Source organism: Candoia aspera, chromosome 4, assembly GCF_035149785.1.
Source record: "Candoia aspera isolate rCanAsp1 chromosome 4, rCanAsp1.hap2, whole genome shotgun sequence".
NCBI lineage: Eukaryota > Metazoa > Chordata > Lepidosauria > Squamata > Boidae > Candoia > Candoia aspera.
Genome location: NC_086156.1, coordinates 35,746,353 through 35,762,049, shown reverse-complemented (window position 1 = coordinate 35,762,049; position 15,697 = coordinate 35,746,353). Strand labels below are relative to the sequence as shown.

The window sequence follows — 15,697 nt, the reverse complement described above, 5'->3', positions numbered from 1 at the left end:
GTTCTTTGAGCAATTATTATATTGACTTATTTAGCAAAGTTATAAAATGGTAGTTTATGTAGATTCTCAACTGTTATTTATTAGTGTTGTGTTTTCTGCCTTATGCAAGCAACAGACCGTCTTGCGATGGAAAGTCAAATGAATAGAAATAATTGTATATCATTTGCAAAACCTATTTTTTAAAACCCACATATGGTATGCTGTTCATCTTTAAAAGCTGGACTCTGTGGCTAAAGGCTATTAGAAAATGGTGAAAATCTTGCTGAGCTCTGAGAAACGAAAACCACAACCAATCAAAACGTGGATGCATTGAGTCAAATATGCTGGACTTACTGCAGTATTTGAAAACTTTCCTGCAAGGAGGGGAAAAAATGAAATGCATACGACGGTTCTAATTTTCACTGCATTTTTTTTTTGAGTAAAGATGAGGAAGTCAGTGGAAAGCGTGATTGAAAAGTTCAAGAACTTCACACAAAGACAAATGTTTCTCACTGAAGAGAACTTCAAAAAGTATTTCCATGTTAAAAATATATACATATTAGAAACAACTATTTTTGCTTAGTATACTAAAATGTCTGTATACAGCACTTAGTAAATTTTGTATTCTAAATTACGCAAATCCTTAAACTCTATAGGCTAATCCCACATATGGAACATTTTTATTAGAAACCTAAACATGCTCAAACACAGCAGAACAGAAGCCTACCTAATCCAACATTCTAATCCCTAGATGATCGGAAATTTAGGGGGGGGGCCTTAAGCAGGACATGCACACAAAAATACCATCCCATCTAAGTTCCTAGCAAGTGGGGTGCTGAAGATAATCTTTAATACTGATACATGTGGTAGCTTTGCCCATGAATTTGTCTAATTCCTTTTTAAAATTATCCTATATCTTGCAGTTGTGAATTCCATCATATAACAGTGCACTGTTAAGTACTTATTTTATCTGATTTGAAACTTTCAAAATTAAGATTCAAAATAGGTTCTAGTATAAGAAAACAGTTGCATTTTTAATTCCTTGCTCAATGATCTTCAACGTGGAATTAATCGAACTACCCACTCCCACTCCAATTTTGCAGTGTGGTTCCTCTTAGCTCCACCAGCTCAAACTCGATTAGTATATACATATAGTCAGGATATTTTACCCGAATATCTTTCGCTATACACTAATCATGATGGTACAGGTCACTTAGGATATCTGATTTTTTATCCCTTTCTTGTGAACAGATCATACTTTATCCACTTTATATGATAGAATTAAGATTCATCTCTCTCTTGCTTACCCTCTCATTGGCTTTCTCTCCATTAATTTTTGCCATGTTATTTTAAATACGGCAGTTTCACACAGAATGCTAAGTCATAGTGTTAGGCATTGGCTTGCTTAGCATGCTATGTAGTCACAGCTATTGTGGTTTATAAACCAAGGTTATGGCTCAGCATATTGTTTAAACACAACCAACTATATGATTTATTCCATAAACCATGATTTATTAAAGCATAATTTAGTGCAAAGCATGAATCAGATCACTAAGTAACAGCTTTCTGGCATATTGCAACTTTAGGGTCTTTTCCTCAGATGCTCATTTTCCGTAGTAGTTCTCTCTTTCTCTCTTCTTTACCTTTTATTTTGAATTGCTAGTAATGTTATCCTGAATAATAATCTTATACATTATAATGAGTATACTACATTATATAAGTGTATCACCTCAGGATACTAGATCTAGGGTATGTAAGTCAAGCAGAGCAGAAGCACCTGCAGAATCTCATGGTTTCATCAAAATGATGACTGCAGCATTGTGACATCACAATCCAGCTTCACCTCTTTCACAGTGACATTGCTAAGTTCATACCAAAGAGGTGGAGCTTCTATCAAGATGAAGCAATGCTGCTTTTGCCATTTATCCTCCATTTACCTGCTGTTGAGAATAGAAGATAGTACAAACATAAAAATATGTAAGATAACCAAAGACTTTGACATAAATGTCAGAGCCTAGATCTTCAACGTAATATAAATTCTGGCTCCAAAGCCTTTGAATTTCTCCAAATTGTATAAAGATTACAGTAGCTGAAACTAAACTTGGATAAGTTATTACTCTTTTTGAGGAACTGACTTTGGAAGGTATGTCTATTTTACATTCCTACTTTAGTATTAGATTTACAATCTGGAGGTTGTTCTAGATGCAACATTGGCACTGGTTAGACAACCATATAACACAGGAGGACCTTTTATCAGCTTTGGCTGATAAACTACATGAACCTTTATTTGGAGGAGACTGATGCCTTCAGTGACTCATGCAATGGTAACTTCAGGGTTGGATTATTGTAACGTGCTTTTTGTAAAGTAAACCTTGAAAGTGGTCTGCAAGCTGCAGCTGGCCCTGAATGTGGCCACCGTAGGTGATGATGTTGTCTCTTGAAGGTCTCACCAAGTCCTTGTGTCAATAAAACTCCACTGGTTGACAGTTGCCTTCAGAGCCCTATTCAAGATACTTGTAATAGTATATAGAACCTTAAATGCCTTTGATCCAAACCACATACAGGATAATCTACTGGGTACCATTAGCTCCATACACTTAAGTCATTAATAGGACACTGTTGCAAGGCCCCCCACGTACACATTTGGAATAAATGACTAATTCTATTTTCTCCATCAGGAGAAACCCATGTTATCAAATCAATTTCATAACATCAAACAATGAATTAAGCAGCATTTCCTCTTTATTATAGTTTAAGAGGGGGTTTAAAACATGTTTATTCAGACCGTTCAATATTTTAATGTTGTAATATTAAGCATTGTTTTAGTTTTTAATATTTTTGTTCTTTAATTTTAATGATGTTTTATTGTTGCTTTTATTGTATTTTTGTAAGCTGCCCAGAAATGTTAAGGAAGTGAGCAGCATAGTACATTTCTACATAAATGAATAATTCAGTTGCCTGAAGTGCAAATGAAACAGCAGCAAATATTATAAAATTACAGTCCTGGGTTCCTCACAGACTATGCTCAGGTACTATTTGTAGCTTCAAACCTGCAAAAATACTGCTTTAATACAAGCCCTCATGAGTACCATTCTACTCGCGTATTGAAATTCTTAATTAGCTTTAAATTTTATGCCCTTAAATAAAGGTCTTGCTTTTAACTAATTCAATAAACTAAGAAGCTGCAAGCAGCTAAAATTAGTCTTTATTAAACAGTAAACAGCTAGAGTACCTAATGGAATAAAATTAAGTCTTCAGCTCAGGCTAAGGCAACATTTGAAGACACAGTAATTTACTTCAGTTAAATATGTACTGGATTGCAAGATAATGGTGCAATCGTATGTGTACTATAGATAGGGTAAAAAAGCATAGGTGTGCATTCCAAATCCTTTTGCCTGAATATGGTAAAGTTAACAAATACAACCTTGGTTGTCCACTGCTGCCCTTTGAGAAAATATTTACAAGCCTTCCAATGCCTCAACTTCTCTTTCAAATCTCTTCAAAGATACCCGGAAGTTACAGCAAAGAACGGAAGAACTTTATTGGGGTTTGTCTTCCTCTGTATTTGAGAAGCCCTATGTCTTAAGGTTGTTTGCTGCTAGTCACCACCCTGGTAATATAATCAAGAAATCGCCTCTCCTCAGCTATGAGAGTGACTCATCTCTGTATCAGATGTGCTACGTGCTTATCCAGTCTAGGTAAGAAAATGAAGAGAAGGGGAAATTGGTCTCTTCAATATTCCACCGCTTGCACCATGCATCTCAGCATCTGAACAGGTGTAATCACGCACTTAGAATAAACTGCTCAGTTAAGCACATGTATTTTTGGAGGCTGTTGGTTCTGGAATTCCACACATCTTATCTGGAGTAATAATGAATAGAAACTCATGCTTGTTTTTGTTTGACCCAGGGTCCATGTCAGCTAGATAACAGGAATGACACCTGGGTATTTTCTATTTATGGATTAAATACTATTGTCAGTATTTTGAGTTTAAAAACCTCTTGATTATCAGTGGAGAAAAGGTTTAGAAATGCTAGACCTTTCCACGTTTATCTTCTCTCAACTTAGTCCCCAGGGAAAACATGCACCTTTCTGCCCAAGACCCAGTTCTTCCTTTTTGCCTGCAAACGGAATAAAAGCAGCTGCATCCAGACTCAGGTGTTCCTATCACAGAGAGAAAGAGAGAGGGCAAAAGAGCAACTTAGTGGGAAACAGGGAATTACAGCCAGGTCCTTCGCTCAATTCAACACGCTACTAATAAACGGTATTTAAGCAGATCCGGGACCAGCGAGAATAAAACAGGAGATAGGTAAATCCTGCCACGGAAAAGGAGGGCAGTTACTGTAAACTCACCCGAGGAAACGGAGGAGCCAGACAAACTGGAGTTGCTGGATGTGGCCATCCTCCTCCCTTCGGCCTCCTTAGCGACTAGTCCAGGTGGTTCCGCTGCTGTTCGGCTGCCTCCGCCGCCCCCGACCCATTTCAAAGTGCTGGAGCCCCCTTGAGCAAAGCAGCAACAGCAGGCGCCGCCCGGGCTTTGCTCGCTCCTCGTCCAAATAACGTGCTGCTGGGGCTGGTTTGTTTGGGTCCCTTTCAGGCTTGGCAAGGAGGAGAAGCTGCCCGAGGAAGGGCACCGGGCTGCGTCCAGCTCCTTTCTCTCTGCCCGAGGAGGAAAAGGCTTCCCGGTGACTAGAGCCGCCCCAGCAGCTCTTTCCCTCGCCTTTTCCCCTCCCTTCGCCTAAACGGCTGTCTTGACAAGCTAAGCAGCGCGCGACTCCACCTCCTCCGCCGCCACCGCCTAAGCTCCCATCACGCACACAAAGGAAGCCGAGGAAAGGACAGGCTGCAGCCCCTGGGACAGCGGAGGGGACAGCCCAGGGTTCAGGCACGGACGGAGTCCCGCGCGAGAAGCGAAAGAGGCGCCGCAAGAGCCCAGCCGGAGCCCGCCCCTGTGGCCACCGCTCTCTCCGCTGGCTGGCATCAGGAGAGCTGGCACAGCGAGCGCGGCTCCCGCTCCTTCCATGTGCCAAGGCTGGTTCAACATTGGAAAGCGGAGGCAGGTCGCGCCGCCTTCTGGAGGAGGGGAGAAGCGGGAAGGCGAGAGCGAGGAGGCGGGTCCCCAGCGGCTGCCTCAGGGTGCGCTCGGTGCCTGTTGCGTTTTCCGGCCCTCCAGGGGAGAGCGCAGGGCCGAGCATGCGGGTCTGACTTGGTCCCCATCTCTCCCGTCCCCTCCTGTCAAAGCAGGGGAACCTTTTAAGATAAGTGTCGCCCCCTTAATCTCAATTGTTGTAAAGCTCTGTGACCAGGTCACCTGTGCCAGGGTTCTGTCGATTTCCATGGAGGTGGCACAAAGCAGATAAAAACCGCTCCTACTACAACTACTGGAGGTGTGGCTCGCCATTGTGGTACCTCTTCGCCCGTTCCTCTAGGAAACAGCAGCGGGTCGGTCTTGCTCTTCTTTACACTGCCCTCAGCTAGGCCGGTTAATTTCTGGAGTCATGTCCTTTGCCTCAAGTTGCTGAGTCCCTTGGGCCATCTTGGGAGAGAATTCTGCCCCTGGAGGTTTTCATCCAGTGACTGACAAGCAACCATTAGAGAAGCTTTATTTTTGGATTTCCTGTCATAAGCAAGAACTATTCCACAGTATATGTATCTTCCATATCAGTTTGTTTTGTATTTGGACATGTTCTCTCAACTGTTTTTTGAAAACACATTGTCTCTCCATAAAATGCTTATCTGAACCACAATTTATTCAATTGATACAACTTTATGGGAATATATAATGCACTGAACCACAACCATAACCTAACCATACAATCTCATTCTGAACAATACACTAGGCTGAAATGTGATTGGCTTGTCTGTCTGTCTGTCTGTCTATTTGATTTCTATAGTGGTCCATCTCAACAAGTGACTCTGGGCTGCATACAATCATAAAAACAAAACAAAAACACATCAACTGTGTTCTGTCTGTTCATGAACACAGCCTTTGTCAACATTGCACAAAGTTAATATATGTCTTGTTTCGTTTTAACTTTGAGTATTCTGTGAATCCAGCCAATTATCATTTAAGCAACCAGGATTCTTCACAACCTAGCTTTAATCTTAGTTGCATGGCTCAAGTTACACCAGCTAAAATTGCAACTTTTCCACTGTCAGTGGTAGCAAGAATTCAGTGGCTGCATTCTCAAGACACCCAACCATAAATTAGCCAGCTGCATTATAGGTTAGGAATGCTGCATGTTTCCCCAAAATGCATTACCTAATAGTGCATCAATCAGCTAACTATCTGGGACTATATTGAGGCTGGGGAGAGACAAGACTGGGCAAGCTGCATGAATGGCTGGCTTTTATGGGTTGCCTGCGCACCATACATTACAACATATACTGATTTATAGTATTTATATTTTACAACTGTGGGTTTGTCTCTATGTGAGTACTTTATGGGTATTTGCATAGGAGCTTCCCACAATTCCTGATTCAAATGTTTATGAAACTTTTTTATTAGGGTTATTTAAGGTCACACCTGACATACTTTTGTCTTACAATAATCTTTTCTGAAAAGGAAGGGAAAGAAGAGGGAGGTACACATGAGCTATGCTTCTTTCTGCCACCTGGCTTTTCACTGATCATTGGAAGAATTAGGTCCCGCTCTCTCTCTTTTTCCATGGAAACAAATGGCTTACTTAGGAGACAATAGGTGTGTGACAGTGCATAGCATGTGGAGCTGAAGTCCTGATTCAGCTATGAGATGACCTTTATTGTCTTTCAGCCTAGCCTATCTTGTAACAACTTTATAAGGGAGGGAATCATGTATGCTGCCTACAAGAAGTAGGAGAGAAAACACTGACTTGAACGCATGCACACATTATTGCAATAATGGAAATTAAGTGTTCAGATGTACCATTGAGAACAAGAATGTCACATCTAAGGCGTTGCAGTAGAGTGGTGCTTCTGATCTAAATGTAGCTGCAACTGTATCTACCTGATCCCTTATTTAAAAAACAAATATGTAAATTTACTTGGAGAAAGGCTAATACAGGTAGTCCTTGCTTAGCGACCACAATTGGGACCAGCAACTCCATCACTAAGTGATGTAGCTGCTAAGCGAAACATTGAGTAACCATGACAGGCTTACAGCTTCACTTCTACTGCAGTCATTATGTGAATCACCATGAGTTGTTAAGCAAGACATCACATGACCGCGACTTGCAATTTTACTGCTGGCTTCTCCATTGACTGCTTGTCAGAAGCTGGTTATGAAGTGCGCAAATGGTGATCATGTGACTGCGGGACACTGCAACTGTCATAAATGCCTGCTGGTCATAAAGTTCCTTTTTCAGCACTATTGTCACTTCAAACAGTCACTAAACAAGGCAGTTGTTAAGCGAGGTCTACCTGTATAGTTTTGAAGCCCATTAAATAGCCAATTTGTATCCTGCAGTAAGTCCAGTTTGGTAATATTTCTGCTATCTTAAATTAGTATCATTCTAGGACGTGTCCATTGATTTTAAAAAGTTGTTCCACAAACCCAAGTACAACATCAATATTCAGAGGAAAATATGCCACACAAATTAATAAATCAAGAGGGCAAAGCACACTTAATAGAAATAGAAGATAGTCTTTGTGCATAAAATGCAAAATTAAATTACTGATGCTCCGCAAAGGATCGTTACCTTGTCGTGGTGCTGGAGCTTGAGCACCTCAATGATGCCATGAGCTAAACCGTGAAGGGCCACCCAAGATGGGAAGGTCATGACAGAGAGGTCAGACTAAATGCGATCCCTGGGGAAGGTAATGGCAACCCACCCCAGTATTCTTGCCGTGAAAACTAAATGGATCAGTACAACCAGAGATATGTCGGTATACCATCGGAAGATGAGACCCCCAGGTCGGAAGATGGTCAAAATGCTACTGGGGAGGAACAGAGGATGAGCTCAACTAGCCCCAGTCGTGATGACGCAGCTAGCTCAAAGCCGAAAGGACGGTTAGCGGCCGACGGTGCTGGTGGTGAACGGCGAATCCGATGTTCTAAGGATCAACACACCATTGGAACCTGGAATGTAAGATCTATGAGCCAGGGCAAATTGGATGTGGTTATTGGTGAGATGTCAAGATTAAAGATAGACATTCTGGGCGTCAGTGAACTGAAATGGACTGGAATGGGCCACTTCACATCAAATAACCACCAGATCTACTACTGTGGACAAGAGGACCACAGAAGAAATGGAGTAGCCTTCATAATTAATAGTAAAGTGGCTAAAGCAGTGCTTGGATACAACCCAAAAAACGACAGAATGATCTCAATTCGAATTCAGGGCAAGCCATCTAACATCACAGTGATCCAAATATACGGCCCAACCACAAATGCTGAAGAAGCTGAAGTAGAGCAGTTCTATGAGGATCTGCAGCACCTACTGGACAATACGCCTAAAAGAGATGTTATTTTCATCACAGGAGACTGGAATGCTAAGGTGGGCAGTCAAATGACACCTCGAATTACAGGTAAGCATGGCCTGGGAGAACAAAACGAAGCAGGACATAGGCTGATAGAATTTTGCCAAGACAATTCACTCTGCATAACAAACACTCTCTTCCAACAACCTAAGAGACGGCTTTACACATGGACTTCACCAGATGGACAACACCGAAATCAGATTGATTACATCCTTTGCAGCCAAAGGTGGCGGACATCTGTACAGTCGGTAAAAACTAGGCCTGGAGCTGACTGTAGTTCAGACCATGAACTTCTTCTTGCACAATTTAGGATCAGACTAAAGAGATTAGGGAAGACCCACAGATCAGCTAGATATGAGCTCACGAATATTCCTCAGGAATATGCAGTGGAGGTGAAGAATAGATTTAAGGGACTGGACTTAGTAGATAGGGTCCCGGAAGAACTCTGGACAGAAGTTGGCAGCATTGTTCAGGAGGCGGCAACAAAATACATCCCAAAGAAAGAGAAAACCAAGAAGGCAAAATGGCTGTCTGCTGAGACACTAGAAGTAGCCCAAGAAAGAAGGAAAGCAAAAGGCAACAGCGATAGGGGGAGATATGCCCAATTAAATGCAAAATTCCAGAGGTTAGCCAGAAGAGATAAGGAATTATTTTTAAACAAGCAATGCACGGAAGTGGAAGAAGACAATAGAATAGGAAGGACAAGAGACCTCTTCCAGAAAATTAGAAACATTGGAGGTAAATTCCAGGCAAAAATGGGTATGATCAAAAACAAAGATGGCAAGGACCTAACAGAAGAAGAAGAGATCAAGAAAAGGTGGCAAGAATATACAGAAGACCTGTATAGGAAGGATAACAATATCGGGGATAGCTTTGACGGTGTGGTCAGTGAGCTAGAGCCAGACATCCTGAAGAGTGAGGTTGAGTGGGCCTTAAGAAGCATTGCTAATAACAAGGCAGCAGGAGACGACGGCATCCCAGCTGAACTGTTCAAAATCTTGCAAGATGATGCTGTCAAGGTAATGCATGCTATATGCCAGCAAATTTGGAAAACACAAGAATGGCCATCAGATTGGAAAAAATCAACTTATATCCCCATACCAAAAAAGGGAAACACTAAAGAATGTTCAAAGTATCGAACAGTGGCACTCATTTCACATGCCAGTAAGGTAATGCTCAAGATCCTGCAAGGTAGACTTCAGCAGTTCATGGAGCGAGAATTGCCAGATGTACAGGCTGGGTTTAGAAAAGGCAGAGGAACTAGAGACCAAATTGCCAATATCCGCTGGATAATGGAAAAAGCCAGGGAGTTTCAGAAAAACATCTATTTCTGTTTTATTGACTATTCTAAAGCCTTTGACTGTGTGGACCATAACAAATTGTGGCAAGTTCTTAGTGGTATGGGGATACCAAGTCATCTTGTATGCCTCCTGAAGAATCTGTATAACGACCAAGTAGCAACAGTAAGAACAGACCACGGAACAACAGACTGGTTTAAGATTGGGAAAGGAGTACGGCAGGGCTGTATACTCTCACCCTACCTATTCAACTTGTATGCAGAACACATCATGCGACAAGCTGGTCTTGAGGAATCCAAGGCTGGAGTTAAAATCTCTGGAGGAAACATTAACAATCTCAGATATGCAGATGATACCACTTTGATGGCTGAAAGTGAAGAGGAACTGAGGAGCCTTATGATGAAGGTGAAAGAAGAAAGTGCAAAAGCTGGCTTGCAGCTAAACCTCAAAAAAACCAAGATTATGGCAACCAGCTTGATTGATAACTGGCAAATAGAGGGAGAAAATGTAGAAGCAGTGAAAGACTTTGTATTCCTAGGTGCAAAGATTACTGCAGATGCTGACTGCAGTCAGGAAATCAGAAGACGCTTAATCCTTGGGAGAAGAGCAATGACAAATCTCGATAAAATAGTTAAGAGCAGAGACATCACACTGACAACAAAGGCCCGCATAGTTAAAGCAATGGTGTTCCCTGTAGTAACATATGGCTGTGAGAGCTGGACCATAAGGAAGGCTGAGCGAAGGAAGATCGATGCTTTTGAACTGTGGTGTTGGAGGAAAATTCTGAGAGTGCCTTGGACTGCAAGAAGATCAAACCAGTCCATCCTCCAGGAAATCAAGCCAGACTGCTCACTTGAGGGAATGATATTAAAGGCAAAACTGAAATACTTTGGCCACATCATGAGAAGACAGGACACCCTGGAGAAGATGCTGATGCTAGGGAGAGTGGAAGGCAAAAGGAAGAGGGGCCGACCAAGGGCAAGATGGATGGATGATATTCTAGAGGTGACGGACTCGTCCCTGGGGGAGCTGGGGATGTTGACGACCGACAGGAAGCTCTGGCGTGGGCTGGTCCATGAAGTCACGAAGAGTCGGAAGCGACTAAACGAATAAACAACAACAAAATTACTGATGAGGAATAATCACCAATATTTTCTGTTAATGCTTTGCTGCACCAGTTAATTTTCTACATGACATTTTCCTATTAATATTTTGAGAACGTTTTTCCATGCCTTCAGTAACTATTATCAATCCTGTAATATCAGTCACGACTTTGATGAACAAGTATTGACAGTGATCACCAGATATGGGGGTTGGGCAAAGAACATATTGCATACAGGAGAGATCAGATTCTTTTTCCTAATACATGATTAGGAAGAATGTTCCTATACTGCTGGCATACAGCACAAGCATGTTACCTAAATTAATTTAAATTAGTTAAACAATTTTTTAAAACATTCTCTGCAGATCTAAGTAGAAAACATTTATGGTGCATTCTAATTACATTACATATAATATCCAAACAGCAATTAGGATAGTAATTAATTTGCAATGTATTGCTGAAAATAACTTGCCCAAAGAGTTCTCTTTTTAGAAAGATATCCAGTCCTAATCTGTTTTAAAAATAATGAAACACATTCAGAAAGCAGAGCACTTGAACTTTTCCATAAGCTGTTATCACCTGAATAACTACCTGAACAAGCAGGCATCAATTCCACCTTTCTTCTTAAGCAGATATATATTTCTACTTAAGTTATAATATTTATTTATGAATTGTATTTATCTCTATATTAGCCTATGCAAATTCTGTACAAATCTACAGACGTCTTGCTCCCCATTTTATTATACATTTCTTCTTTTTCTTCTTGTAATTAATAAATTGCATCCATAGGTACAAGAGACAATGCTCTGAATGCAAGGAAAATATCTTACGCTCATAATAGAATCAGAGCTTTGGGGAAAGGCAAAACAAGCAAGAAAAAATTATATATTGAATACATAAAAGCATATCCATAAAGACCTATCAAGAAAGCAATTCTGAAGAAGTCATGTACAATGAAGAGGTGAGCGTCTTGTGAAACACTATAGAGTTCATAATCATTTACTTTTTGCATTTGATAGCTCCAAAATGTTCTAGTCTACAGCAATTTCCTGGTCTCTTAGCTATTTGCGTTTTCAAAAGATGTTTAAGAAAATGAGATCTCAAGTGCATGTGATAACTATGCCACAGAGCAGAAAACTGCCAAAATTGCAGGGATATTATGCCAGGATTGCAACCTAAGTAGTGCAAAGGTTTTCTTTGTACCATTTATCTAATCCTGAGTATCAGAGGTAGAATGCCCTTTGCCAAATCACAAGAGTCATGAATTCTGTACAGTATATGTTTTTTTTTAAAGGTGACTTGATTGGCAAACTGGAAAATAAATGTACTTGTGAACCAGGATATTTTTGTTGAAGTTCTTGATGTCTTAATCCTGGTTTATTTTTTAATTCAGTTTCTTAGTTTGACCCATGACATTCAGGCTGGGCAGAGCTAATAAGGTGATTTTTGCCTCAACTTATTGCCAAATTAGTAGCAGCAGGTAATGGAAGAGCAACTAGTATGCAGTTAGCCAATACATTACTACTAACCACTAAAATTTCTTACTAGTTATCCTCCAATAAATAACTGTATAAAGTTATTAATTATATTAATGTAGATGATGCTATGCACTGAAAGAGAAACTAGGACTGCAATCCTATACTTATTAAACTGGTGGATGACCTCAACCAGCACTCTACATGGAGCTGCCCTTGAAGATCACTCAAAAGGTTCAACTGGTCCAGAATGCAGCAGTGCAGGCAATGATGTATATGGCTTGGTATGCCAGTGTGACTCCTCTGCTTCGCGAGCAGCACTGGTTACCAATATGGGAATTTTGTTCAGATAATACAGGTGGCCCTTGTTTAACAACCACTTGTTCAGCAACCATTCAAACTTAATGACGGTGCTGAACAAGTGGTAGTTACAACCGGTCTTCATACTTATGGCCTTTGCAGCATCCCTGCAGTCACATGATTGTGATTTGCGACTTTCTGTGCTGGTTTCCAACATGCAAAGTCAATGGGGAAGCAGCAGGAAGTTGCAAGTCGTGGTCACGTGAGGTCCTCACTTAATGACCTGCGTGGTCCTCACTTAATGAAGGCAAGGGGACTGTCACTGCCGTCACTAAGTGACATGGTCCTGTGATTTTTTGATTTATGACTGCATGATTTAATGATGGAGCTTCCGGTCCCAATTAGCGTCATTAAGCAAGTACTACCTATAAAGAGATTAAATTCAGTGACAACTGATACATGTGCATCAATCAGATCTGAAGCTGACAAAGGTGCTTCAGATCTGGCATAGGCACCCTTGGGAGCCACATCTTTTCCTAAGCTCACATAGTAGCCACACTGGCTCAGGAAAATACGGATTTGAGTTCTTGAGCTTTACAGAGATGGTAAATAACCATGTGGCATTGCCTCCTAATGCTTTGAATAGTGCCATCAGTATCATATGATCTAAATGTATCATTTCTAGGTGCAACTAAGAGGAGAAAATGTTCCACAGAGAATGCATAACAGATAAAAAATGAAGAAAAACATGTTGCATAGAAAAGGCAAAATACAGGGAACCTATAAGAAATAAGGATTTTATGTAAGCCCCAGCAAGAAAAAATGAGCTACAAGAATAAGAAAAGACCACCTGGTAAAGAAATCAGAAGAAACCTTGCAAATAGGAATCTAAGAGTAAAGGAAATGAGGTGGTAAAATGCAAGATGACAATTTTGAGTTTGGGGCAGCCTGGGCAGGAGAAGATTAATGGGGCCAGAATGATTGCCAATGTTTCTTAACAGTCAGTAGCAAAATTGCCAGGCAGGCACATATTCTCTTAACGGAAATTATAAGTAAATGGCCCAAGAAAGCCAGGAGATGATTGGACAAGATGAGACGTCTTTATTTCTAACCTTCAGTTAGAGGAAGGGAGCAAGCTAAGTCAGAGTGGAAAATAATAGAAGCATTTTAGGAGGCAATAGGTAGTGAAACACAAAAGGAGAGGGAAAGCATTTGAAGGTGCCTTTTGCAGCAGGCTGCTTTATGCTAGAGTTCTGCTATGAATTGGCTGTCAGAGGATTTAAGCAGAATTAATAAATAAACTTTGTAAATAAATTCAAATGTTGCAGAGTGCCACAAGGCTTCAGTAATCTCTTTCCAAACCATCAACCCTGCATCCTAAAATTGCTCCCCATTTGGTAAAAGTGGGGGAAGGGATAGCTATTTCACTAATGAGTGATGCTGAAATAGCGTGGAAGAAGCCTTGCTGAATAAGATAGTAATTACTGTATGCAGAGATCTTTCCGGCTGGGATCAGCGTGGCTGCATGCTCACAGAGAGGGCCCTTTCACATCATGAGATTGCAACACTTTCTCAAAATGCTGGTTTAGTATTGACCCAGGTTAGTGTGCAAAAGAAGTGTTTGGAGCATTGGCTGGGGAATTCTGGGAGTTGAAGCCCACCCATCTTAAAGCCACCAAGGTTGAGAAAGATTGGTTTAGAGAGTTCAGGATGTGAAGTCCATGAATTTTTTATCAGTTGGAAAAGAAACAGCTTGTTGTAGTTAATATCAAGACACAAACATTGCATTGTGGATAATTTGTGACACCTCTCACAGAGATATCTGATACATCTGTTCTGGCATCCAGCCTAATCATATACTGTAAGTTAGTCAAGACTTAACTAGATTTCAGAGGGAATTAAGTTCAGCTAAGTGTACAATCTTATGCTTGTCTACGTAGCAATAAAGTTTATTTAGTTTTACATGTATATATGTAGAATTAAAGGATTAGTTTGATTCTAATCCATAGACAGAAAAAAAATCAGACTTCCACTTATGGATGTCTAATATAAATTGCAGCATAACTCTTTCTACTCCATTTGGCAGAAATAGCTAGAAACCTCAGTGCTGCATTGAGTTTAACCCTTTTGCAATTTAACTTTGTGCTTGCATGTTTCACAAAGTTTCTTTACATCCATTTTTTATGTTCACATCTCATTTTATTTCAACATTATTTTCACAATCTGTATGAACAGCTTTTTTGTCAACAGCACCTTATCTAATTCATGTAAAATATTAGGAACAAACCTCCCTTAGGTAAAACAGTAAAATATAAAACAGGCAAGTTTTGAGTGAGATGTTAAGTTATGTGAAGAACATTCCTGTCAAAAAGACAACAGAAAAAAATATTCCAGATGGTTGGTGAATAATTATTTATGTATACTTATGTGTGAGATCTTTGGTTTTTATTGCATTTTTCTTATTTTAGAGGTTTTAAATTGGGAACAAGTTGTCATGTAACATATTATGTTTTGCTCTGAAGATCAAATAAGCCATATGTAATATGTAACACACAACAATTTTATGTTTGGTGTGTTCATTTTATCCAGAGAATTTTGCTTGTTCTATTAAATGTTCACCTGAGAGCCATTTAGATTATCTTCTTTTATTCAGTCTTACTTAATCTGTTTGTTTTCAGGGTTTTTTTTCAGTTACATACGATCTGATCACTCAACTCTGTTATTCATGTTTCTCTGGAGTCACATCTTTGATACAACTTCTATTGAGATTTTGCTTAACTCTTTAATTTTCTTCCCAATGGTTTATCTGATCGTGTAAAAATGCTCATTCCTGACAGCCAAATTGAGATATTACTTGTGCAATTACATATTTTTAAAAAATAAGTTTATATCTTACTCCTCCCTCCCACGCCTACTTCTGTCAATGATCTCTCACATCCTCCTCTCCACTAAGGTGCCAGTGCTATTGGCTGTCACTGCCTGTCAACTGATTTGGGACAGAGGTAAATAATCTCTTTTTGGAACTTTCATTTGCACATTTTATGGTTATTGTATGTATATTATCTCCACTTTTGTGTATATTTAGC

General features: G+C 40.2%; 1 protein-coding gene across 1 annotated transcript in view; it reads right to left on the bottom strand.

Annotated features, from left to right (window-relative positions):
• Nucleotides 1-4,977, bottom strand: part of CHN2 (chimerin 2) — a 152,904-nt gene extending 147,927 nt beyond the window's left edge. The window contains exon 1 of the mRNA XM_063303825.1: nucleotides 4,333-4,977. Coding sequence (XP_063159895.1) covers nucleotides 4,333-4,381 — 49 coding nt within the window. The 5' untranslated portion in view covers nucleotides 4,382-4,977. The remainder of the gene's footprint in view (nucleotides 1-4,332) is intronic.
• Between the last annotated feature and the right edge of the window lie 10,720 nt (nucleotides 4,978-15,697).